At 41.5% G+C, this 27,595-nt stretch overlaps 1 protein-coding gene across 3 annotated transcripts in view; it reads right to left on the bottom strand.

The window, feature by feature from the left end:
- Positions 1 to 27,595, bottom strand: part of abca7 (ATP-binding cassette, sub-family A (ABC1), member 7) — a 98,880-nt gene continuing 71,285 nt past the window's right edge. For all 3 annotated transcript variants that reach the window (XM_062028468.1, XM_062028470.1, XM_062028469.1), the window contains 12 exons: positions 26,883 to 27,027; positions 26,533 to 26,656; positions 23,885 to 24,014; positions 23,624 to 23,750; positions 23,393 to 23,455; positions 22,437 to 22,543; positions 19,176 to 19,317; positions 18,893 to 19,027; positions 16,142 to 16,245; positions 8,389 to 8,481; positions 8,001 to 8,250; positions 1 to 694 (listed from right to left, as the gene is read on the bottom strand). In XM_062028468.1, coding sequence (XP_061884452.1) covers positions 344 to 694; positions 8,001 to 8,250; positions 8,389 to 8,481; positions 16,142 to 16,245; positions 18,893 to 19,027; positions 19,176 to 19,317; positions 22,437 to 22,543; positions 23,393 to 23,455; positions 23,624 to 23,750; positions 23,885 to 24,014; positions 26,533 to 26,656; positions 26,883 to 27,027 — 1,771 coding nt within the window. In that variant the 3' untranslated portion in view covers positions 1 to 343. The remainder of the gene's footprint in view (positions 695 to 8,000; positions 8,251 to 8,388; positions 8,482 to 16,141; positions 16,246 to 18,892; positions 19,028 to 19,175; positions 19,318 to 22,436; positions 22,544 to 23,392; positions 23,456 to 23,623; positions 23,751 to 23,884; positions 24,015 to 26,532; positions 26,657 to 26,882; positions 27,028 to 27,595) is intronic.

Genomic DNA, 27,595 nt, shown 5'->3' with positions numbered 1-27,595 from the left:
ACACTAAATCACCATGGTGACAGGCGGTTGACATGACAACCACTGCCTGGATGAATACTCTGGCTGATTGCTTGACTTACCGGTAATGTCTAAATAGGTGCTTCCACCTTAAGGTGACGTCACAACGTAGCCAGACTGCAAAGCCCTGCTAAAAGAGGCATCCAAACCTGCGTGAAAGCTCACGGCAAAATGCATGAGCCGCATCATTTCATTACACGCATATTATATCCAACGTTGTAACATTTACAAGTCAGAAAAGATGACGTTCATCATAAGTCCTCTTTACCTTCCAACTCAACATTGATATATAGAACATAGAGCTAGTAGTTGAATTGGGACTATGTCACAGTGGGGTCTCCACTGTGCTGGTGCCAACTATAAAGAGAGCAGAAGGATCTCTGGGACTCACCACTCCTTGAGTGACGCCACCACCATCATCATCATCATCATCGCTACCACTCGAGCATTGGCTGCTTTCATCGCTTAGGACTTTGGATGTTTTCACTTTCTCCCCTTTTTCTTTGTCAGGGGAGAGTGTCATTGGCTGCAGTGGGACTGAAGGCGGAGTTTGTACGGTGCGAGCGTTATTGTGAGTGTTTGTGGTGGTCGGGTTGGTGAGATCTTCTCCGTTACTGCTGGTCACCTCCATGAGCAGGTCGTCGTCAGTCTGCGCCTTTGCAAAGTTGACAAAGACCTAAATAATGGAAAATATGTTGGTATATTTGAATGGAATTTTTAGAAGTGTTTATTGACCAGTAAAATGTGCTGTCAACATTTGAATTGACTTGAACAGAATAGAGTAGATAGAGTATCACACATCAGTAAAGGCCCAACTTTCATACCGACTCCAGTGTTTTTTCCACATATAAACAAATGAAAATACTAGTTTATAAAACACTGCAGTAAAACAGAAATCACAGTACGCCAAAACAACCGGTCACAAGAACAGTTTCCTCCCCCGGGCTATCAATCTGTCAATTACAGCACAATTATTTATTAGCCTTGCACATATTAGTTATTTAACCTCTTAAAGGCCTACTGAAACCCACTACTACCGACCACGCAGTCTGATAGTTTATATATCAATGATGAAATCTTAACATTGCAACACATGCCAATACGGCCGGGTTAGATTAGTAAAGTGCAATTTCAAATTTCCCGCGAAATATCCTGCTGAAAACGTCTCGGTATGATGACGTTTGCGCGTGACGTCACGGATTGTAGCGGACATTTTGGGACAGCATTGTGGCCAGCTATTAAGTCGTCTGTTTTCATCGCAAAATTCCACAGTATTCTGGACATCTGTGTTGGTGAATCTTTTGCAATTTGTTTAATGAACAATGAAGACAGCAAAGAAGAAAGCTGTAGGTGGGAAGCGGTGTATTAGCGGCCGGTTGCAGCAACACAAACATGTAGCGGCTACATCATTGTTTACATTCCCGAACGATGATAGTCAAGCTTTACAATTGGCCTGTGGAGAACTGGGAGAACAGAGATTCTTACCAGGAGGACTTTGAGTTGGATACGCGGTACCATGAGTACGCAGCTGCGGCTTCCAAACATTTGATCGCTTGCCCGTACGTGCGTGCCGCTATGTGCATGTCACATACGTAACTTTGGGGAAATATATGTGCTGTATGAACTTTGCGGAGGTGAACGGTACTTTGGGCTGTGGGATTGAGTGTGTTGTTTGGGTGTTTGATTTGTATTGGCGGGTTATATGGACGGGAGGGGGGAGGTGTTTGTTATGCGGATTAATTTGTGGCATATTAAATATAAGCTTGGTTGTGTTGTGGCTAATAGAGTATATATATGTCTTGTGTTTATTTACTCTTTTAGTCATTCCCAGCTGAATATCAGGTCCCACCCGCCTCTCACAGCATCTTCCCTATCTGAATCGCTTCCACTGCCCTCTAATCCTTCACTCTCACTTTCCTCATCCACAAATCTTTCATCCTCGCTCAAATTAATGGGGTAATCAGTCGCTTTCTAGGTCCGAATCGCTCTCGCTGCTGGTGGCCATGATTGTAAACAATGTGCAGATGTGAGGAGCTCCACAACCTGTGACGTCACGCTACTTCCGGTACAGGCAAGGCTTTTTTATCAGCGACCAAAAGTTGCGAACTTTATCGTCGATGTTCTCTACTAAATCCTTTCAGCAAAAATATGGCAATATCGCGAAATGATCAAGTATGACACATAGAATGGATCTGCTATCCCCGTTTAAATAAGAAAATCTCATTTCAGTAGGCCTTTATGGCCCAAGCTGTTTGTTTACATGATTTTTTATTCCTCTTTGCTATTTGGGCTTATTGGACCCTAATTAGAATAAAAACTAAGAATCGTCTTTTTATATGATGTAACAAACGTGTACTTCATGTGTAGTGACATGCTAAATTTTATTTTTACACTTTTTTTTTCCAAATTCCATTGTATGTTATACTCTTCTGACACCACCAGATAGCAGTATAACTGCCCATATGTCGGTATACGACCCCATTTCAGTAGTGTACACAATTTTGGAAATAAGAGCTAAAAGGTGCTGTCCACGCATGTGGCCACTAAGGCCTTTAGAGGTTAAGTTTAAGTTAAAGTACCAATGATTGTCACACACACATTACACTAGGTGTGGTGAAATTTGTCCTCTGCATTTGACCCATCCCCTAGTTCACCCCCTGGGAGGTGATGGGAGCAGTGAGCAGCAGCGGTGGCCACGCCCGGGAATCACTTTTGGTGATTTAACCCCCAATTCCGACCCTTGATGCTGAGTGTCAAGCAGGGAGGTAATGGCTCCCATTTTTATAGTCTTTGGTATGACTCGCCAGGGTTTGAACTCACAACCTACCGATCTCAGGGCGGACACTCTAACCACAAATGGTTAAAGACTGCTGCCTCTCACTCAGTAATACTTGTACTTGTTTATATTTTAGTTAATTGTTAATATTTATTCTTTATATTGCAGCGTGCAGAGTCAAATTCCTTGTGTTTAACATACTGTACTTGGCCACTGACGTAGGGAGCTGAGCCGTTAAGCAGTTGATGAGCTCACATGAGTTATTATTTTCATGTATTCTGTATCATTTCCTGTTCAGCACTCCTATTTTTCGTCCCACTTCCAGTTTGCTTCGATTTTCCACCACTCCTCCTGTCCGAGCACCGGCTCCACCACCTATCCTGCACTACCATGAGCTAATGCAACGAAATGTTGTTCTTATCCGTACTGTAAAGTTCAAATTTGAATGACAATAAAAGGAAGTCTAAGTCTATACCTGATTGGCAATCAAGACACACCTGTGCTTTGTGCTTTGCATCTATGAGGTTTTCGGCAACCGTTTTTGCCTTTCTGTGCACTCCCGAGCTAGTCACCCTGTTGTGTGCTATTTTTGGTTTTGTGTGCACTCCCAAGCTGCACTAGTTTCCTTGCTGCACTATATTTGATTTTTGTTATTAAATTCAATATTACTTATTACTAGAGATGTCCGATAATATCGGCCTGCCGATATAATCGGCCGATAAATGCTTTAAAATGTAATATCGGAAATTATCGGTATCGTTTTTATTTTTTATTAAATCAACATAAAAAACACAAGATACACTTACAATTAGTGCACCAACCCAAAAAACCTCCCTCCCCCATTTACACTCATTCACACAAAAGGGTTGTTTCTTTCTGTTATTAATATTCTGGTTCCTACGTTATATATCAATATATATCAATACAGTCTGCAAGGGATACAGTCCGTAAGCACACATGATTGTGCGTGCTGCTGGTCCACTAATAGTACTAACCTTTAACAGTTAATTTTACTCATTTTCATTAATTACTAGTTTCTATGTAACTGTTTTTATATTGTTTTACTTTCTTTTTTATTCAAGAAAATGTTTTTAATTTATTTATCTTATTTTATTTTATTCATTTAAAAAAAAAAAAGGACCTTATCTTCACCGTACCTGGTTGTCCAAATTAGGCATAATAATGTGTTAATTCCACGACTGTATATATCGTTATCGGTTGATATCGGTATCGGTAATTAAGAGTTGGACAATATCGGAATATCGGATATCGGCAAAAAAGCCATTATCGGATATCCCTAGTTATTACTTATTCAAATATTTCATCAGCCAAAACATTTTTAAGGGGGCGGACAAAGTCAAAAATGTGAGTGCATGGATTACTTAAAAAAAAAGAAAAGTTTTTAATCTACAATTAAAAGAATTACAAAACCTGCAATTTTGTATCAATTAAAGGTGATTAGACTTGTAGATGACAGCTTTGCTGGTTTTCAAGTTTAATTCGCAATTTTATTGAATTTATTCTTGAATATCCAAATTTAAGGCCAATACTTTTAAAATGGGTTTTTATAGCAAACCAGTTTTTTCTTGTATCCTTTTTTTATATATATATTTTTTTACCACCCACTATTTCCAATCGGAAAAGGGACGTGTTATTGGATCTTAAACTCGAGAAAATAAGATTCACGTTATGTGGTTCTGAAAACACTTAAATACTTCTAAGCCTTTTTTTTTACTATTTTTTCGAGAAACCCACTACACATGTACAGGAATAATTAGTTGTGCTGCTTTCTAATCAATTCTTAGCATTATGATGTGCCATTGATATCCCTGTTTTGATTGGGTGCCCATATATGACCAGGATTTCGATTATTATTAATATCAACTATCGATTCAGTTGCGCTTTTGCTGTCATTGTGAATTTCAATTCAAGACAAGCATCCTTAATTGAAGATGTTTTCTGGTACATCGACACCCAATATCCTAACATTTGTAGACGGTGAGCTATTCAACCGAGTGACTGTGTGAAGAGGCAACATTATTTTTCTCGTGTGAATATTGTATATTTTGTAAAACAAAATACATATTTTTTTCATCTTGGCCCTGATGATACAGGCCTTGGTTATTTATAGAAAGACTTTGGACACAAAAGACTCATATAAAGGTGATGACTGGACTAAGGTCACAATGGCACATTTTGCACTCAGCAACTAATTCAAAAGGAAGAACTAGATACACGCATAAGATCAAATACTACAGCAGCATAAAAAACATGTTTATGAATATAATAATTCTAAGGTTTGATTGAAAATGTCGGGCAGGAATTGATTCAGCAATAGGTATATTATTGTACAATGTGGAGAACAGAACTGCATCCTACTGAGCTAAAGCTGTCATTATGTATCTTATTGTGCAGTTGAGTTCACAAACTATAGCCAGGAAAATAAACATATTTTACAATGAATACCATTATTGACATTAGGGCTGTCTTCAGTTGAATCGGATTCGTTATATTTTTGCCCATTGTCGACAATCAGTCAAATCAGGTCATGTCTTGCTTTTGATGTGGTTTTTTTTGTGGTTAAGATTTATTTCTGTTTCAGTGCTCCTTTCCTTGGTTACCTCTGGTTAATAAGAGCGCTGATTTAACTCACCTGACTCTGATTAGGAGGCTCACACACTGTATAGCTCGGTTGGTAGTGTCAGAATAATTGTATCTAAGTTATCACAAATCTTTGTGGTTCAATGAGTTCCCGGCGAGCAGACAAAAGCTGTCTTTGAACCTACCAAGCAGAAGGCTTGTAAAACTCCACTGTGTAGGATGGGAAGCAACATGAAGGTGTTCTGTTTCATGCATGTATTGTAATCAACAGAAAGATATTGTCTTGACCCAAGAACTACAAAGCGGAGAGGAAGCAGGGCCTGACTCCCCTCCATGCGACCTCTTCTTTGAACTGTTTTACGACCTTTTCTGTGAACTCTTTTTACGACCTTTTCTTTGAACTATTCTGTAACCAAAGGCAATGACTGTTTACAACCTTTGTCCCTTAGAAACAGCTGTTGCCATGTAATCAGGGAAAGTCCAAATAAAAGAGGAGGCGTACAATTTTTCGCCAGAGCGTGATGGAGACTGTAAAAGAGCACAGCCCAGACGTTTCTCCTCAAATTGAGCCAAGTTTAATTCTGTCTAGGTTTAATTCCTTGCTTCTTGTCTTGTTTAATAGATGTCATCAGTGTTTGAACCTGACAGGTAGAGTGGCCGTGCCAGCAACTTGAGGGTTCCAGGTTCGATCCCCGCTTCTGCCTTCCTAGTCACTGCCGTTGTGTCCTTGGGCAAGACACTTTACCCACCTGCTCCTGGTGACACCCACACTGGTTTAAATTAGAGATGTCCGATAATATCGGTCTGCCGATATTATCGGCCGATAAATGCGTTAAAATGTAATATCGGAAATTATCGGTATCGTTTTTTTTATTATCAGTATCGTTTTTTTTTTTTTTTTTTTTTTAAATTAAATCCACATAAAAAACACAAGATACACTTACAATTAGTGCACCAACCCAAAAAATCTCCCTCCCCCATTTACACTCATTCACACAAAAGGGTTGTTTCTTTCTGTTATTAATATTCTGGTTCCTACATTATATATCAATATATATCAATACAGTCTGCAAGGGATACAGTCCGTAAGCACACATGATTGTGCGTGCTGCTGGTCCACTAATAATACTAACCTTTAACAGTTAATTTTACAAATTTTCATTAATTACTAGTTTCTATGTAACTGTTTTTATATTGTTTTACTTTCTTTTTTATTCAAGAAAATGTTTTTAATTTATTTATCTTATTTTATTTGACTCATTTTTTTAAAAAGTACCTTATCTTCACCATACCTGGTTGTCCAAATTAGGCATAATAATGTGTTAATTCCACGACTGTATATATCGGTTGATATCGGTATCGGTTGATATCGGTATCGGTAATTAAAGAGTTGGACAATATCGGCATATCGGATATCGGCAAAAAGCCATTATCGGACATCCCTAGTTTAAATGTAACTTAGATATTGGGTTTCACTATGTAAAAGTGCTTTGAGTCACTAGAGAAAAGTGCTATATAAATATAATTCACTTCACATGCTAATCAGGTGGCTAATGAGAGTTTAAATGCCAGTGTCACCCTGCCTTCCGTGTGGGATTATTGCTAGTCACTGGCAACTATTTTTTTGTTTACTCTATGCTACTATACTTTTTCCATGCTACTACTTAGATTGCCTTGAGCTTCACGTGCACTTCCCAATGGCACGCTGTCTTGTATTTTCGCCTTGCTTAAAGAAAGAAATAAAGACTCTTCTTACATCCACGTTGCTTCCTGCCGTCCTTCTGCATTTTGGGCTAACGACCACTACTACGATGTAACTACAACGTGGCAAAACTTGACTAAACAGGACGTAAAAGTCAACATTTCTGTATGAGAACCTGCGGAAGGAACTTAACGTTCTTCATGATGAGAACTGTAGAATAATTCTCCCAACAGAAAAATTATGAACAAAATTATTTTCCCAATTAGGAAACTTTTGTTTGCAGAATAAAAAATATTGTCTATAATAGGAGATGTGACGACACACCAGAAGCAGCGACCACTCTGAGGAAGTGGAGAGACAGCCGAAGCTAAAAGGTATCATACTCTCAAAAGACTATTTGTCTGCACACAGTAATCTTGACATTATATATTTAAAGAAGACATGACAAACACAATCAATGTATCCGCCCAACACACCTGCTGTAGGTGAGATCCTAAGCAGAAGGTTTTAACGCGTCTTCCTCCTACGATTAATACCAGACGATTTAAATCTTAGACTATTTGAAGACAGCCCTGGACATTACCATCATTTTCATTGCAACTTATTTTGATTATTTCAGCTTTTAATGTGTGTATTTGAAGGGGTGACCAGATCACTACAATTCTATTTCTGTAATGCCATATCTTGTCTGATGTATTATTTGTATTTTTCTTCTGTTTCCTAATGCATTTTTTGCAACAAACTATATATTTTGTGTAAATCAAAATTCTAATAAGTGATGTGCCTACTCGCGCACAAAAAAAACCCCAAGACTGATTACCTTTGCTCTGTTGAAGCAATCATTTTGACAGCATCAAATATCAAGTACACCTTCAATATGGAAGGTTTGTGTCATGTCCTCACCTGGTCCAGGGTGGTTTGGGAAACAGAGAAGTCACTAATGCCCAGCTCCTCATAGTTATTGGCCAGCACACCGAACAGTCGAGCCAGGCAGCAGGCGTGTGAGGGCAGCTGGTACTGCAGGATGTTGTGGTGTTGCTCCTTCAGCTCGATGACAGGGAAGGAGTGCTTCATGTAGTTGATGACGGGGCATGAGCCTGGATTGGATTGACTGTCTCTCAGACGTAGGATGATGGTGTAGCCGTCACCAAACCTGTTTCATTGACAATAGGAGGTTGTTGGTTGACTTTTCTGCAGCAACAAATGCGCAAAACAGATGACAACTGCGGTTCTAGCAGTTTTCATCTAATTCAATAAATTAACTTTGTGGCTGTAGGTCAGACTTGGTTACCTGTTTTTCAAGTGTTGCACTGATCCAAGACACTGGAACCTGCCGTTGACCATGATGGCCATTCTGGTGCAGAGAGCCTCACACTCCTCCATACTGACATGGCAAGTAAAATATAAGATTTTAGATTTAGATTTATTGGTCCCCGTTGGGGAAATTCATTTTCACTGCCGTACATTTAAACAATAGACATTACACATCACAAACCAAAAAATAACAAAAAGACATCATACATGACCAACACATTTACAGGCTTGTCAGACAGGTCGGCCGGGCCTGCTGTTTAGGGCGGCTATAGCTGCAGGGATAAGGCTTTAAACACATTTAAATATTATTGAGGATTTCCCAATCAACATTTTTTGCCTCCTATCCAATCCGATTTTTTTGTGATCTTAGTTTGAGTCCCGATCTGATAATTTGACAGCAGATTATAGATTATAGAAATTATTTCTTAAAATGTGGTATTTTCTAGTATACAGTACAGGCCAAATGTTTGGACGCACCTTCCCATTCAATGTGTTTTTTTTATTTTCATGACTAATTACATTGTAGATTGTGACTGAAGGCGTCAAAACTATGAATGAACACATGTGGAGTTATGTACTTAACAAAAAAAGGTGAAATAACTGAAAACATATTTTGTATTCTAGTTTCTTCAAAATAGCCACCCTTTGCTCTGATGACTTTTTTGCACGCCCTTAGCATTCTCTCGATGAGCTTCAAGAGGTAGTCACCTGAAATGGTTTTCACTTTACAGGTGTGCTTGAAGCGGTGCAATGGATTTAGCATAATAGTGTGAGAGTCCAGTACATAGTGGATCTGGCATAATAGTGTGAGAGTCCAGTCCATAGTGGATCTAACATAATAGTGTGAGTCCAGTCCATAGTGGATCTAACATAATAGTGTGAGAGTCCAGTCCATAGTGGATCTAACATAATAGTGTGAGTCCAGTCCATAGTGGATCTAAAATAATAGTGTGAGAGTCCAGTCCATAGTGGATCTAACATAATAGTGTAAGTCCAGTCCATAGTGGATCTAACATAATAGTGTGAGAGTCCAGTCCATAGTGGATCTAACATAATAGTGAGAGTCCAGTCCATAGTGGATCTAACATAATAGTGTGAGTCCAGTCCATAGTGGATCTAAAATAATAGTGTGAGAGTCCAGTTCATAGTGGATCTAACATAATAGTGTGAGAGTCCAGTCCATAGTGGATCTAACATAATAGTGTGAGAGTCCAGTCCATAGTGGATCTAACATAATAGTGTGAGAGTCCAGTCCATAGTGGATCTAACATAATAGTGTGAGTCCAGTCCATAGTGGATCTAACATAATAGCGTGAGAGTCCAGTCCATAGTGGATCTAACATAATAGTGTGAGTCCAGTCCATAGTGGATCTAAAATAATAGTGTGAGAGTCCAGTCCATAGTGGATCTAACATAATAGTGTGAGAGTCCAGTCCATAGTGGATCTAACATAATAGTGTGAGAGTCCAGTCCATAGTGGATCTAGCATAATAGTGTGAGAGTCCAGTCCATAGTGGATCTAGCATAATAGTGTGAGAGTCCAGTCCATTGTGGATCTAACATAATAGTGTGAGAATCCAGTCCATAGTGGATCTAGCATAATAGTGTGAGAGTCCAGTCCATAGTGGATCTAGCATAATAGTGTGAGAGTCCAGTCCATAGTGGATCTAGCATAATAGTGTGAGAGTCCAGTCCATAGTGGATCTAACATAATAGTGAGAGAGCCCAGTCCATAGTGGATCTAACATAATAGTGAGTCCAGTCCATAGTGGATCTAACATAATAGTGTGAGAGTACAGTCCATAGTGGATCTAGCATAATAGTGTGAGAGTCCAGTCCATAGTGGATCTAACATAATAGTGAGTCCAGTCCATAGTGGATCTAACATAATAGTGTGAGAGTCCAGTCCATAGTGGATCTAGCATAATAGTGTGAGAGTCCAGTCCATAGTGGATCTAGCATAATAGTGTGAGAGTCCAGTCCAAAGTGGATCTAACATAATAGTGAGAGAGCCCAGTCCATAGTGGATCTAACATAATAGTGAGTCCAGTCTATAGTGGATCTAACATAATAGTGTGAGAGTACAGTCCATAGTGGATCTAGCATAATAGTGTGAGAGTCCAGTCCATAGTGGATCTAACATAATAGTGAGAGAGTCCAGTCCATAGTGGATCTAACATAATAGTGAGAGAGTCCAGTCCATAGTGGATCTAACATAATAGTGAGAGAGTCCAGTCCATAGTGGATCTAACATGTGTGTGTGTGCTCGCGCACAGGGTGCGTGTGATGCGTCAGTGCGTTAGATTTGTGGCAGAAGTGCTTGTAGTTAATGCATGCTGCATGCTGCATGCTGCTCCTGCTTGCTACTCTCTGCTTACAGCTATCGCCACCAGCTAGCCCCTGGGTGGGTGAAAAGAGGAGCCGAGTGCGTAAGCCTCCTCCTGCTGGTACAAAGCCTCTCCACCACCAAGACTCCTGTGGTGCCTCCTCGTGGCCACGCACGGTAAACTGCGTCTTTGCGGACGCAGGCTAAACTGTAGGGGATCTCGGAGCAGCAGTGGGCCCCAGAGGCGAGATGTGCAGGCCCACCGGTGTGTGGACACGCCCTGGCGTCCGCCAACCACTGCCCCATCTATGGGTTAAATAGTGTTTGCGGGCCTGGCTCGCAGGGTGTAGTGATGCGTCTAGTGCAGCATGCTAGAGAGACGTTGCATGTAGGGATGCATGTGACGCATAGCTCCTGCCGCTGACTGACCCAGCTGGGTAAAGGAAGCCGAGTGCGTAAGCCTTCCGAGGTCAGTATATAGCCTCTCCTTCACTAAGAACCCTCACCTTGCCTCCTCGTGGCAGCATACAGTATTTGGAGTCTCGCGACTTCAGGCTAAAAGGTAGGGGATCGACCCGCTGCCTTGCGGGTAAGTCCAGGAAGACAAGGGCTAGGGGAGCACACCCTGAGAGAAAAGCACCGTGATGGAGGCACACGTAGGCGGGCCACGACAGACTGAGGGTTCCGGCGGCCTCCTGCAGCTATGAAGAGGTGCTGGTTGTCCTGGGTTTCCCCCTTGCCACTAGGCTCCATCTCTTTGTGGCGAAGATAGTGCGGCTGGGAACTGTGCACCCCCAGAGGCACTTAAAACATATCACCGCACAGGTCTCTGCTTCTGACCTTGGTGGATCCAGAACAGCAATTGGATTCTGAAGCACAAAGTCTGACGGCGTCAGGATGTCTGATAACGGGGGCAGGTTAGAATGAACTGGGAGCTTCTAGTCAGATCCCTGCACGTCAGCGATACAGGGCTATAATGGTCGCTATCAGCTGGGAATTGAGTGGCAGCTGATTTCGGCAGACCCCTGTATGACTGAGCAGCCCTATTTAGGAGCCACACTGCTCACCCCAAAGATGGGGGAAGGCCTAGAAAAGGTGGCCTAAACATTGCCCACTCTTCATACCCCGGGTAGGATACCGCACCTACCGGGACATTCCACTACCGCGGTCGAAAAACAAAAAATAAACAAGTTCCCCTGAAATTGGCTACATGGAACATTAGAACCCTCCTGGACAACAACCCTGACAGGCCGCAAAGAAGAACTGCGCTTGTTGCTGCTGAGCTCAGACGTTATGGTATTGACATCGCCGCCTTGAGTGAGACCAGACTTCTGGATGAGGGATCCCTAAAGGAAGAAGGCCAGGGTTATACATTTTTCTGGAAGGGTTACCCTACAGAAGGTCCGCATCACCATGGTGTTGGTTTGGCAATAAAAAACAGCCTGCTACCCAGTTTCACTGAAACACCTACCGGCATAAGTGAAAGACTCATGTCTGTCCGTATTCCCCTTGCAAAACACCGCTACGCAACTCTTCTCAGTGCCTATGCGCCAACTTTACCATCCGAGAATGAGGCAAAGGACCGTTTCTACCAGGAACTAGATGAGGCCCTACAGCGCATCCCTAGCAGTGACAAAATCCTCCTGCTTGGTGATTTTAATGCCAGGGTGGGGAAAAACCACCTCATATGGAAAGGAGTGATTGGGAAGCACGGTATCGGGAAGGTCAACAGCAATGGCATGAGGCTACTCAGTCTCTGTGCTGAGCATGACCTGACAATCACCAACACAATCTTCCAACAGAAAAATAAACACAAGGCTTCCTGGATGCACCCACGATCCAAGCAATGGCATCTGCTGGATTACGTCATCGTGAGACGCAAGGACACCAAGGACGTGCACATCACCCGTGCAATGCGAGGTGCTGACTGCTGGACTGACCACCGCATGATTATCTCCAAGTTGCGAGCGTCAGTACGTCCCCCTGTTCGTCTCCGAAAAATTGGAAAGAAGCGGTTGGACTGTGCCCGGCTTGAAGCAGACGAGGCCCGGAACAGCCTTCGATCCTCCATTGCAGGGAAGCTCCAGGAAATCGACCCCTTCCTGAGCCCTGAAGGCAGTGTTGATGACAACTGGACCTGCCTTAGCTCAAAGCTCTATGAGGCTGCAGCCGAGTCTATTGGCTACCGCCGTAGGAGGCATCAGGACTGGTTCGACGAAAATTCAGAATCCATCAGAACCAAACTGGACACCATGCACAAGGCCCATAACGCAGCCCTGAACAACCCTACATCCGTCAGGCTAAAGCAGCACTGGAGAACATCAAGGAAGGAGGTACAGTCTGTTCTACGAAAACTGAAAAATGACTGGTGGACTGACAAGGCTCAAGAAATTGAACATTTTGCAGTGAAGAACGACATGCACAACTTCTATAATGCTGTGAAAACCATCCATGGCCCCAGGAACTCCTCTCTCTCACCGGTGAAGTCGGCTGATGGCTCAACCCTCATAAAGGACCAGAAACAAGTTGTGGATAGATGGGCGGAACACTTCCAGACACTTTTAAACCAACCTGCCACCCCTGATCTGGCAGTGCTGGATGAGCTGCCCAGCTACCAAACTATTGAAGAACTGGATCTTCCACCAACCTTCTCTGAAGTCCTGGCTGCAATTAGGTCACTTAAGAACAACAAGAACCCTGGCCCGGATGGCATCCCTGCAGAGATCCTTAAACAGGGAGGCTATCTCTGTACCAGAGCAATTTTCCACTATATTGCTGATATATGGAAGCGCGGAGCAGTCCCCCAGCAATGGCGGGATGCAAATGTTGTAACCATATATAAAGGGAAGGGTGAGAAGTCTGTCTGTGGCAATAGTAGAGGAATATCCCTCCTGTCTGCTGCCGGCAAGGTTCTAGCCAAAGTGATGCTGTCAAGACTCATACAGAGCATAACGGAACACCTGTTGCCTGAGTCTCAATGTGGCTTCAGGAAAAATCGCAGCACTGTGGATATGATCTTCACAACACGCCAGCTACAAGAGAAGTGTCGGGAACAACATCAAGATCTATACATGGCGTTTGTGGACCTATCAAAGGCTTTTGATACGGTCAACAGAGACTTGCTCTGGGCGGTCCTTCTCAGGGTTGGTTGCCCGCGGAAGTTTGTAAACATCCTGCAAAGTTTCCACGAGGGGATGATGGCTCAGGTGACAACAGGAGGACATGAGTCTAGGCCTTTCAAGGTATCCACAGGTGTCAGACAGGGCTGTGTGCTTGCACCTGTACTATTCAACATCTTCCTCATGAGTGTCACCTGGCTACTGCACAAAGAAGTTGAGGGAAGCAGTGGTGTGCAGGTGGATTACAGGTTGGATGGAAGCTTATTTAACATCAGAAGGCTGCAGGCGGCTACCAAGGTCAAAACTGTGAACATCGTGGAATTACAGTATGCTGATGATTGTGCCTTCGTGGCACATACATCAGAGGCTTTGCAGGCGACGTTAACAGCTGCTGTGAAGGCCTATAGTAGACTGGGTCTCACTGTGAACACTGTAAAGACGGAAGTACTGTGCCAGTGGAACTCCCCTCCGCCAACTCGACCACCATCACCTGTCTTTAACATCGATGACAAGCCCCTAGCAATAGTCCCAGACTTCAAATATCTTGGGAGCATCCTCTCCGAAAACTGCAGCATGGACAATGATGTTCAAAATCGAATCAGGTCTGCCTCAGCCTCCTTTGGTAGACTGCGTAAGAGGGTGTATGTGAACAAAGACCTCAGCATACGTACCAAGGTGGCAGTCTACCAAGCCATCTGTGTCTCCACACTATTATATGGCTGTGAAGCTTGGACCCTGTATCGCCGCCACATCCAACAGCTGGAGAACTTTCACATCAAGTGTCTCCAGCGGATCCTTGGGCTGACATGGCGTGATCGTGTACCACACACGGAAGTCCTGAGTAAAACTGGTACCAAGAGCATGGAGGCCACTTTTCTCCAGTACCAACTGCGATGGGCCGGCCACACCATCAGAATGTCAGTTGATAGACTTCCGCGACAACTGCTGTATGGTCAACTTCATCATGGCCAGAGATCTGCAGGTGGCCAAAAGCGGAGATATAAGGACCAACTGAAAATAACTCTCAAGAGGTGTGGAATACAGCACACACAGCTGGAAAGCTCTGCCTCAGATCGCCCTCTCTGGAGGCAACTCTGCCATGCAGGCCTTCAACATTTTGAAGAGGAGAGAAGCGCAGCGAGGGAAGGGAAACGCCAGAGGAGGAAGATGGGTCCTGCAGCCAAGACCACAACAAACACTAACTTCATATGCCCCCATTGCAATAGACCATGTGGCTCTCGTATTGGACTTTTTAGTCACCTCAAAACTCACCAATAGAAGAAGTGGAAGTCATCATCGGATACGATGGACTACCATAAGCAAGGATCTAACATAATAGTGAGTCCAGTCCATAGTGGATCTAACATAATAGTGAGTCCAGTCCATAGTGGATCTAACATAATAGTGAGTCCAGTCCATAGTGGATCTAACATAATAGTGAGTCCAGTCCATAGTGGATCTAACATAATAGTGAGTCCAGTCCATAGTGGATCTAGCATAGGCAGCTTGCTACATTTTCCAAGTAGCTCGCCCATCACTTGATATATATAACTTCTATTGTCTCCCATCTGAATCATTTGGGTTTTGCCCTTACTCTGTACATTTGTAAACAATAACAAAATCGAGTCAAAATTAGTTTGTAATAGTAAGCACAAGAATAATGTAAATATCAATCTAATAACTTTAGTATCATTTATATGCTGATAACATACTCCGTATCGAGATCTGGATCAATCACACGACTTTACATTGAAGCTCAAGCTGATATCTTCTTGTATTTTCCTGCACATTATGTGCGTGTGTAGCATGCTTAGCCATTCTTTTTCTTTTAGTCCTCCAGTGATAACGGAACTTTGAAGAAACGTTGTTTATTTTCCGGATTGGTGGTGAGGATTAGTATCTTAGAAGCAACTTCTAGACGACGCGTCGTTGCAGCTTGCTGTCAAATGTGAGCCAGTGTGCTGGCAAGACAAGCACCCTTATGGAATTCATGCAACTCCTGCATGTGTGTAACAAGGAATATGGAAATGTAATTATGACTCCCTGAGCATGCATACGTTTTGAAGAAATCAGTCACACGAGTACAATCTTTAGTCATGTAAACACTCCGACACAGCTGCGGTATAGATTAAAAAAAGCTATAATCGAACCTGATCTAATTCAGTGATCGGGATCAGGACATCTCTATTATACTTTGATACATATAAATATGTCAAATAAAATCACTGCTTGACGAACGATAGTGTTGGGACGCTTTTGACAAGTATGGGAACAGCCCCCTTTACCTGTGGGAGGTCAGAACTACAGCCCTTCCCTCTTTGGTGATGCTGAGGATGCAGTTCCACAGGAACCTTTTAGCTTTAGGATCCATGCCAGTAGTGGGCTCATCCTGACAAGAATGACAAAAATATCATGTTTTGAGAATGAGATGCAGACAATTTTACTATTGATTGATTTTACACATGTTATATGATGTATATACTGTATACTACAACAAACAGTTGAGCCACAAATAATTCATACACTTGTAATTTTGATGACTATCGTGTATTTAATCAAAATTACCCTGTTTATTTTTTATTATTAGGGAATCATATATTTGTCTTTGCTTTTTTATTTTTATTTTGACAAACCAATGTCCGGAATTGTTGTGTTGTTTCTTATTTTTTTTACGTTGAACGAAGAGAGCACAGTACCATGTTAAATTCATTGTGTGTTACATACTTGAACAATAAAGAGGATTCTGATCCAATGTTGTAAATGTATAGTTTATTACAATACTCTACTGTATATTGTGCTATCTCGCGGCACACTAGTGTGCCGTGAGATACAGTCTGGTGTGCCGTGGGAGATTATCTAGTTTAACCTATTTGGGTTAAAGATATTTTTTGCAAACCAGTAATTGTAGTCTGCAAACTATGTGTTGTTGTTGAGTGTCGGTGCTGTCTAGAGCTCGGCAGAGTAACCGTGTAACACTCTTCCATATCAGTAGGTGGCAGCCGGTAGCTAATTGCTTTGTAGATGTTGGAAACAGCAAAAGGCAGCGTGCAGGTAAAAAGGTATCCAATGCTTAAACCAAAAATAAACAAAAGGTGAGTGCCCCTAAGAAAATGCCTTAAAGCTTAGGGATGGCTATGCAGAACGAAACTGAAACTGAACTGGCTACAAAGTAAACAAAAACAGAATGCTGGACAACAGCAAAGACTTACTGTGGAGCAAAGGCGGCGTCCACAAAGTACATCCGAACATGACATGACAATCAACAATGTCCCCAAAAAGAAGGATAAAAACAACTGAAATATTCTTGATTGCTAAAACAAAATAGATGCGGGAAATTTCGCTCAAAGAAAGACATGAAACTGCTACAGGAAAATACCAACAAAAAAAAAAAGCCACCAAAATAGGAGTGTAAGCTGTTTCTTCCTACTCCCCTTTGAACATGTTAAATAGAGAAAGTGGAAATTGTGATGTATCATGTTGTATGCGTGCATGTTCGAAATAAACTCGAACTCAACTCAATGCATGTACATTTATATTAACATCATTTACTCAATACTTTGTTGATGCACCTTTGGAAGCAATTATAGCCTAAAGCCTTTTTTGAATACGATGCCACTAACTTGGTACACCTATCTTCAGGCAGTTTCACCCAGTGGAGTTTGAGGGGCTCAAACTCCATCAGATGGGATGGGATGTCTCTGTATATTGCTGCATTCATCTAAGTCTAGCAAGGAGCTGACCAAGAATCCGATGGTCACTCTATCAGAGCTACAGCATTACTCTGGACACAGGACAAACTTACAGAAGGACAACCATCCCTGCAGCAATCCACCAATCAGGCCTGTATGGTAGAGTGGCCAGACGGAAGCCATTTCTTAGTAAAAACTTTGCCAAAATGCACCTGAAAGACTCTTAGACCATGAGAAACAAAATTCTCTGGTCTGATGAGACAAAGATTGAACTATTTGGTGTGAATGCCAGGCATCACGTTTGGAGGAAACCAGGCACCGCTCATCACCAGGCCATTACCATACCGACAGTGGTGGGACTGGGAAACTCGTCAGGATAGAGGGAAAGATGAATGCGGCAATGTACAGAGACATCCTGGATGAAAACCAAAGCTTCTCATCCAACCTGAATACATCAAGCTGTAATTGCTGCCAAAGGTGCATGAACAAAGTAATGAGCAAATGCAGTGAATACTTATGTACATGTGTTTTTTTTATTTTATTGTATTTTTGTAATACCTTTTACATTGTTATTATGGGGTATTGCCTGTAGAATTTTCAGGAAAAAAACAATTTTATTCCATTTTGGAATAAGGCTGTAAATGTGGAAAAAGTGAAACGCTGCTAATACTTTCCGGATTTAGTTTGTATTTCTCTTATTATTCCTATTACACACATAACACACACATTCAGCTGCCGTCTACTACCATTACTCTTTTTGGTGATGGTTGCAGCTGGTTTTGATACTTTTGATCACTTGTACAAGGCTGAAAGAAGGATGACTTTCAATGCAACTCCAAGTTCAGACTAAAGAAAGAATGTTACAAAGATTAAAGTCTCACAAAGGAGGAACTACCCTCAGATGGAATAGTTATAATTTATAGTATTATTTATAATCAGATACACATTAGTTATACATCCTCTTGCCAAAATTCCCCTTGTCAATGATGGATGCGTTTCCCTCTTCGTCACTTTCCTTTTTTTATGCGAGACTCCACCTTCATGAACACAACTTTGAACTTGTCTGCCCTTCTGTTATGAAAAGATTGAATCATTAGGGCTCACTTTTCAGAAGCTCCTGCTTGCTCCTGGTTTTGATCGCATGCCATACTTATTGACAATGCTTTTGCGAGAGTGAGACCAATGCTGTAACATTTACCTGTGACCAGTTTTAAATAAATCCTTGTGAAATCTTCTAGAAGACACAACCTTTGACTGTTCAACAAAAGAACGCGGGTAGAGTCTAACAAGTTTACACTATGGGTTTTTATTCAAAGCTGCCTGTTGGTCAACAAGTTCAATTCTTACCAGAAATAAGACTGGTGGAGCTCCGATGAGGGCGATGGCAGTGGAAAGCTTTCTCTTGTTGCCTCCACTGTAACGTCCAGCTTCTTGTTCAGCATACTGGCTCAATCCCAGCTTCTTCACGCCCCACTGAGCCACCTGAAGCACAGCAGATAATGTTTCATGCTTCTCATTGACCATCTCTGTTGGGAGGGATTATTCAAGTTGCTCAAAGATTATGATAGTACCTTTCACCCATTCTTACATATTTTTTATATTTCATAATTGTGACTTGTGTATATAGTACCTTGGTGACAGACCTTTCAGGCACCCCTCGTAGACGGGCGAACAGCTCCAAATGTTCCCTGCCAGTCAGCAGGTGGCTAATGGCATCAAACTGCGGGCAGTAGCCCATCAGCTGGTGAACTCTCTCTATCTCTGTCAGGATACTGAAAAAATGCAGGGACATTTATTAGGGGTGTCAAAATAAATTTGATTTTCGAATGAATCGCGATTCTTACTTGTAACTAGGAATGTCCGATAATATCGGACTGCTGATATTATCGGCCGATAAATGCTTTAAAATGTGATATCAGAAATGATTGATATCGGTTTCAAAATTATCGGTATCGATTTCAAAAAGTAAAATTTATGACTTTTAAAAACGCAGCTGTGTACACGGACGTAGGCAGAAGTACAGAGTGCCAATAAACCTTAAAGGCACTGCCTTTGCGTGCCGGCCCAGTCACATAATATCTATGGCTTTTCACACACACAAGTGAATGCAACGCATACTTGGTCAACAGCCATACAGGTCACACTGAGGGTGTCCGTATAAACAACTTTAACACTGTTACAAATATGCGCCACACTGGGAACCCACACCAAACAAGAATGACAAACACATTTCAGGAGAACATCCGCACCGTAACACAACATAAACACAACAGAACTAATACCCGGAACCCCTTGCAGCACTAACTCTTCCGGGACGCTACAATATGGATATATTGTAGCGTCCAACCTCAACCTCCTCATGCTCTCTCAAGGAGAGCAAGTCCCACATTCCAAGCTGCTGTTTTGAGGCATGTTAACAAAAATAATGCACTTTGTGACTTCAATAATAAATATGGCAGTGCCATGTTGGCATTTTTTTCCATAACTTGAGTTGATTTTGGAAAACCTTGTTACATTGTTTAATGCATCCAATGGGGCATCACAACAAAATTAGGCATAATAATGTGTTAATTCCATGACTGTATATATTGGTATCGGTTGATATCGGAATCGGTAATTAAGAGTTGGACAATATCGGAATATCAGATATCGGCAAAAAGCCATTATTGGACATCTCTACTTGTAACGATTCTTAATTGATCAAATTTTTTTTTAAAACAATTAAAAAAAATAAAATATATATATATATATTGTGGTGATCACAATAGGTACATATAGAGAGAGAGATATTCACCAAGAGGGTAGCTTATCTTGTTCCAGGTTAAAGGGGACAACGAAGTCGTCAGTCGAGCTGTTGAGCTGTTCGCGTTGTAACTGTCTAAGTGGAAAGTAAAGCATTGATGCATTTTATCTTCGACTCCTGCCTCAGCAATCGTACACCTCCACATTGGTGACCTCGAACGTGAGTGATGTCGAACGACAACAACGGGGACAATGCAGCTGGACCCGCGCTGCTCGCTGCTAGTGGTGTGGCTAACGTCGGAGTGACACCGCTCACATCGGGGCAGGAGTCCCGCTAGGGGCAGTGTCGTCCAGGGTTACCATGACGACAAGCTGGGGAGTGAGGTTGTTGGGCAGGACAGTGAATGGGGTTTGGAATCCGGAACTAGCTCGGCTTCACATAAACGTATTGGAGCTTTGGGCCGTTTTTCTGGCTCTGCAGTACTTTCTGCTGAATCTCAGGGGTCGACATGTCCTTGTAAATACAGACAACACGACTGTGGTGGCGTATATCAATTGCCAGGGGGGCACTCATTCACTTCGCTTACACAGGCTGGCGTAGCGGGTGCTCTTATGGTGCAGCACAAAAGCTCCTGTCCTTTAAGGCGACTCATGTTCCAGGAGTGCTCAACCAGGGGGGCGGATCTTCTGTCACAAGGAAACCCTCTGTACGGGGAGTGGTATCTGCATCCACAGGTGGTGGAGCAAATATGGTGCAGATACGGCCAGGCAGCCGTAGACCTCTTCGCCTCGCGGACAAACGCAAAATGTCCTTTGTTCTTCTCCCTGTCGGACGCGGATGCCTTGATAGAGATGGAGACTTAAGCACATCCCTGGCCAGATGTGTTGCTGTATGTGATCCCCCCCTCAGCCCAATATCCCTCACTCTGGGGTATGGTCGCACCCAGATGGCCATCCAAACTGTGGATCGCCGGGATTGTGCAACTTCTGGACGGGGAACCCTGGCCTCTTCCTGCTCTACCACCCGCACCTGGATTGGGTAGCACTTTGGGCTTGGCCAGCGTAAGGGGGAATTTGACTGCTGCAGGTTTGCCTGATCAGGTCCTTGACACTGTTCAGAGTGCAAGAGCCGCGTCCACGCGTTTCTTGTATGACTGCAAGTGGCTTGTTTTCTAAGAATGTTGTACTTCTAGGAACATCATGTTTTTTCAGTGCTCAGTGGTAAACCTGCTGTGTTTCCTGCAGGATGGAAAGAGGGAATGCTTTTCCCACAATCAAGGTATATATTTGGTAGCCATATTCGCTTGCCATGTGGGCAATGGAAATAAACACCTTTTGGTATGCCGTTTTTATGAAAGGGGCACATCTCAAATTCATGGTTTCTCTGCCTTTGGTCCCCCAGTTGAATCTGTCTGCAGCAGCAAGCTGGGCTATACCTCTCACGTTTGTTAAGTTTTATCGTCTAGATGTGTACAGGCCGTCCGTGGCACACACGGTGCTGGATACAGAGGCATTACCACATGTGTGAGCCTCACAGGATAGACTGTGGGGAGCTTAGCTCGTCTGCTGCAAACCGGGAGAAGGTCCTATCTCCCACAGTGAAACACCGAACAAAGGTGAGGGAACTCTCCTGAAGGAATCAATAAAGTACTATCTACTCAACGTAACCTTGGTCCTTTGATAAGTGAGGTGTTTCATCTTTGATGCCGTTCTTGCAGGCACGGTAAGAAACCGTCTGGAAAGAGTTGGAGAGAGGGGTCGGCTATGTTATAATAATAGGGGCTGTGCCCCAGGCACAGCTCGACCTGTCCGTCATCCTGACAGACGTGTCATTGGAGATTTTGCAGTGATGCTTGTATACCTCGTACAACTCTTCAGGAGGCTTAGTGAACACAACCTCATCATCAACCCGGCAAAGTGTGAGTTTGGCAAACAGAGGAATGTAAATAATCATTGAACTAGCACCCAATGTTATTAAAAAAGTATTGATTTTGAAACAAGAATCGTTTTGAATCGAGAATCGATTCTGAATGGAATCATTACCCCCAAGAATCGAATCGAATCGTGTGGTGCCCAAAGATTTACAACCCTAACATTTACGTTGAAGGGAATGATGATATCAGTGGCCTATAGACATAAAAAAGTGTACCTGTGGTGGTCGAGGAAAGCCATTCCAGAAGTGACGGGTGTGTCTCCTGTCAGCATGCGAAATGTAGTTGTCTTCCCTGCTCCATTGACCCCAAGGAGGCCAAAACACTGCAGGAAAAAAACAAATAATACCAATAGTAAGGGGTATAATTACACAACGTAAAGTAGGTGTACAACGTTTACTCATGTATTCATTTATTTGTGTCGGAGCGCCACATGTAGATTTGTCGCTATCTGTTCGCCCCTGCACATTACACACATTAACACCAGAGAATACGAAGACAGACTTTTCGCACTATATTTTGCGAGTAATCATACCTCTGTAGATATTCTTTTGCAAAAGAGCAACAAATCTAGTGAAGAGACATCTCTGGAATCTGACATGAAAGCACATACTGTTCTAAAAACACTCACAGGCAGTTGTTTTGTCAATTTAATTAAAACAAACATCTAGGTTTCTACACATCAAACCTTGTCAGCCACCTGAAACGCCAGCATTGCTATGACGATGTTTTGAAAGCCTATAAAGACACCTGTTGCCGAAGAAGCTGCCCCAAAGCCAAGCGCAAATAAACGTGTACACAATTAAATCAAATATATTTGATCTTATATAGTTGCATCTAAACCTTTAGAAAATACACCCAAATCTGCAATGATACAGGTAAATAAATAATAGCCTAATGGGACTTGAGACTATCGCCTGAAACCCAGAAGTACCAGTAGGTAACATGATTGCAACCCAGCTATATAACAAGAGCAAAACCAAAACTGTAAATAACTGTAAAATTCTTCCTTTACAATGATAATGATATTCTGTTGTTAATTGTTTACAATTCAAACTGAGCTTTGATATGGCATATTTATTATTTTTGATACAGTGGTTGTATTGCATCTTATTAGAATGCGTCAGTGGTCATAATGTTGCCTAGGCTTAGTTTTGTACTGTATGTCCCTCACCTCACCACGAGGAATCCCCAGACAGAGACGATTCACTGCTGGCTTGCTGCCAGCTTTATATACCTGTAAGAAGTATGTAGAACATGATTTATTGCACTTATAATAAGTGGGTCTCCACAAAAGAAGGTACACTGTGATTTCAACATGGACAACTACATGCATCTTCAATTTCAGCCTGAAGAAGGCCCATACATAATTTGTAATCAAATTATTAACAAGTAAAATATGTACTTTGCTCAAGTCCATCATGGTCAGGATGTCAGTTTTAGCTTTGCCACTTTTAACCCGCTCTCTCTCCTTGGCCACGTCCTCATCTTCTGGGCTGAGAGGAGGGATCTCAGACCCAACCCACCATGGTCTACACACACAAAACACAAACAGCAACTTTTAAACACCGTCAATACAATTATGATAAGGGGCGAGACGTTGTCATACTGGCATTAAAGGCCATACAAACAAATGCACAGAGCTCGGGTGCTGTTTAGGACATACCTGCAGCGCAGGTGGACTGCGTACTGCAACAATATGGTGAAGATAAAAAAAACAATGCCCTCAACTGCCATAGCAAAGAGGTTTTTCCCGACAAAGTCCCACTGGAAAGGATCCGGGGTCTGCTTAGTGCCTGAAGGAGAAATATCCACAGAATGACATTAAAGGAGCATATCAAATATTATATAGTATGCATAAACATACATACATACATGTATATATTTATACATACAGGTAAGGGTTATCTTGTGCCTTGCTGGCTAGCTAACGAGTGTGAGGCAAAGTTGTGTTGAAAAATAGATTAAACTATCATTTTAGCCAGTCAGCCAGCTAAACTTTGTCTACATCAATTCAAGTACTTTTTAAAAGTATTGTAAGTCCTGTATCAAAAACTGGTTGTCCTCAAATTTCCTCCAGATAAATTCAAACAAAACAGAAACTCTGATAAATCCCCTGATCAAGAACTCCCTGCTCTGAGTGCATCTGTTAAAAACTGCCTCAGAAACCTTGGGGTTATGTTTGATCAATCCATGTCTTTGGAGGGTCACTGTCTTCAACTGACCAAAAACTGTTTTTATCATCTCAGAACCATTGCTAAAGTGAGAAATTTGTTGTCAAAACTGGATCTCGAAATGATCATTCACGCGTTCATTTCATCGCGCATTGATTATTGCACTTCTCTCGTCACCCTTTTCAACAAGTCAACGCTAAAGAGATTCAGACGGTACAAAATGCGGCTGCCAGACTTTTGACCGGTGCACCCAGAACAGTCCATATCACCCCCGTTTTATCCAGTCTTCATTGGCTTCCAGTTAAATTCCGCATTGAGTTTAAAATTTTAGTCCTGACATTCCGTGCGTTGCATGGTGGGGCCCCTCAGTACATCACTGACTTGCTATGCCCCTACTCTCCAGGGCGCAGCCTCCGGTCTTCAGGCTAGGGTCTTCTTAAGATTCCGAAAACTTGTTTTAAAACCTGCGGAGACCTGGCATTGCACGCTATATAGCTCCCAGACTCTGGAACAATTTGCACCAGTCCGTCCATGATCTTGACTGTGTTGAAACTTTTAAAAACATTTGAAAACGTCTCTTTTTAGTAAAGCTTTGAGTAAATGTACCTTTTAACTCCATCCATTTTCTACCACTTATTCCCTTCGGGATCGCGGGGGGCGCTGGAGCCTATCTCAGCTACAATCGGGCGGAAGGCGACTTGTCCAGGGTGTACCTTTTAACTATCATTTTTAATCCACTTTGTATCCTTTTTGTGATGTTGCCCCTGTTGTTTTAAATTGAATTGTTGTTTTACTTTGCCTATGTTTTTTTAACAGCGCTTTGTGATTTTATCTGTGAAAAGCGCTTTATAAATAAAATGTACTTACTTAAAGCAGGGTCAGTTTGCAATGCCGTAATAAAAGGCATATATATATACATATATATATATATATACACACACACATATATATATATATACATTAGGGCTGCAACTAACGATTCATTTGATAATCGATTTATCTGTCGATTATTACTTCAATTAATCGATTAATAATTGGATAAAAGAGAAACTACATTTCTATCCTATCCAGTATTTTATTGAAAAAAAACAGCATACTGGCACCATACTTATTTAGATTGTTTCTCAGCTGTTTGTAAATGTTGCAGTTTATAAATAAAGTTTTATTAAAAAAATAAAAATAAAAAATACATTATTTAAAAAAATAAATAAAAAAGCATAGCATAGATCCAACGAATCGATGACTAAATTAATCGGCAACTATTTTAATAATCGATTTTAATCAATAGTTGTTGCAGCCCTAATATACATATATATATGCATACACATACACATACATACATACATACATACATACATACATACATACATACATATATATATATACAGTATATATACATATATACATACATACATACATATATATATATATATATATACAGGTATATCTTAAGTTAAGACTTAACTTAAGAGTGCCCCAACTGAAGAGTGTTTTGAGAAAAGAGCAGTCTGTCGGCTAATTGTTATGCTTTAAGTTATAAGCAAACATTTTAGACCATAAGTTGGCATAGCAAACCCCCAAGATCTGGCCAAAACATCTCTTACTCACATGAGCTTACAGCTAAAGATGGACATAACTTTATTTTTGGTGAAGCAATTTGAACGTATCACTGCTCGTCTGCATATTACTGAAGCAGAATGAGGCGATAATGCCAGCCAAGGACGTAAAAATAATATCTAAAGGGCGGACATTTATCCATGAAAATATGGAAATGCTGATGGTGTGTTAGACAGAGAAGCAGCCTAAAGGAGATCCGTTAGTAGTCCACTCTCCAAAGTAAACATTATTTTACAGTATTTCATAAAACTACTGTTGCTGTTTATGGTACATTCTATTGTATTGATTTTATTCTATATCTATATATATTTAAAGTTTTTTTTTCTTTTTGAAAGGCCTGTTACATGTTAAAATGGTGATGTTTTGGGGGCCAAGCACTGATTAAGCTGATTTTATTTCATTTCAATGGGAGACGTTGATTTGAGATACAAGTGTTTTGAGTTAAGAGCTCTGTCACAGAACCAATAAGATTGTAAGTTGAGGTATTACTGTATACATAAGCCATCTTTGAAGATCAAGGTACCTAGTCTCTGAAAGATGTCGGCCATGGCTTGATTCTTTGCCATGTCGATGAGTCCTCGTCCCAAGCAGAAATGAGGGAAGATGAGAAACACCTTCTTCAGGATAATGTTCACCTCCCTAAAATACTGTTAAAAAGTCACAATCACTCATAAATTCAGTCAAATAAAGACAATGTTTAAAACATGGAAGTCAGTGGGTCTATCTTTGTGTGGTTCCTAAACCCGTTATAAAAAAGAAAATCCCCTAACAAATTACTTCAGGCATGCATTTAACACACCTAGTGATGGCCCTGATTTAAAACCTCAAAAAAATCTAATGTAACATCACATACTCAAGTTCAGTACATTTTACCTCATCGTTAAACAATTCCAAGACAAACGTTGCAATGCTGCCGTTGATTCCGATGAAGAGGTTGATGCAGGTCAAGACAACGTAGGCCGTGCTGGGAACGCTGAACACAAAGGATGCTGGGTACATCAAAGGAGTGATGGACCACCTACATTAATGAGATTATCAATACATTATTATTGAAACACTGATTTTGGGACAAACTCAAGTGATGTCAGGTAACTAAAAGAACATTCAGACCTGCCAACCTTGATTACTTTTTTATGAGGAGGCATTTAAATATTTTTATATTGTTAAAATGTTTTAAATATATATATTTTCTAAGACAAAGCTATGTTTTTTTACAAGTAGTTATTGGTATCAGCTTTTTCTCACTACTTTTCGCTTTGCTTAATTTTTTTCCTACTTTTATCATTTTTTTGGGTTGTAATTGTATTTTTACAATGTGCCATTGGCCAATTTAAAAAATGCCATTGAGTACCCTATGCTGATGCCTCTATAACTGAGCATTATCTAGGTTTCAGTGACTAAACGTCCAGGAAGAGTAGGTACAATCATTTTCAAGAGTAAAAAGTGGGAGGTACAACTTGTTGGAAAAGAACACATCATAACAATTGAAAGCCAATCATCAAACTGCTGAACGAGGAATATTCACAGAAATTGTTGTTGGGAAAACATTCCCAGAAAGCTCAAGATCAGGTGCCGGACTACTCCCT

This window comes from Entelurus aequoreus, linkage group LG19 (genome assembly GCF_033978785.1).
Source record: "Entelurus aequoreus isolate RoL-2023_Sb linkage group LG19, RoL_Eaeq_v1.1, whole genome shotgun sequence".
In the NCBI taxonomy this organism is placed as follows: Eukaryota; Metazoa; Chordata; class Actinopteri; order Syngnathiformes; family Syngnathidae; genus Entelurus; species Entelurus aequoreus.
This window is presented reverse-complemented; position numbering and strand designations above follow the sequence as displayed.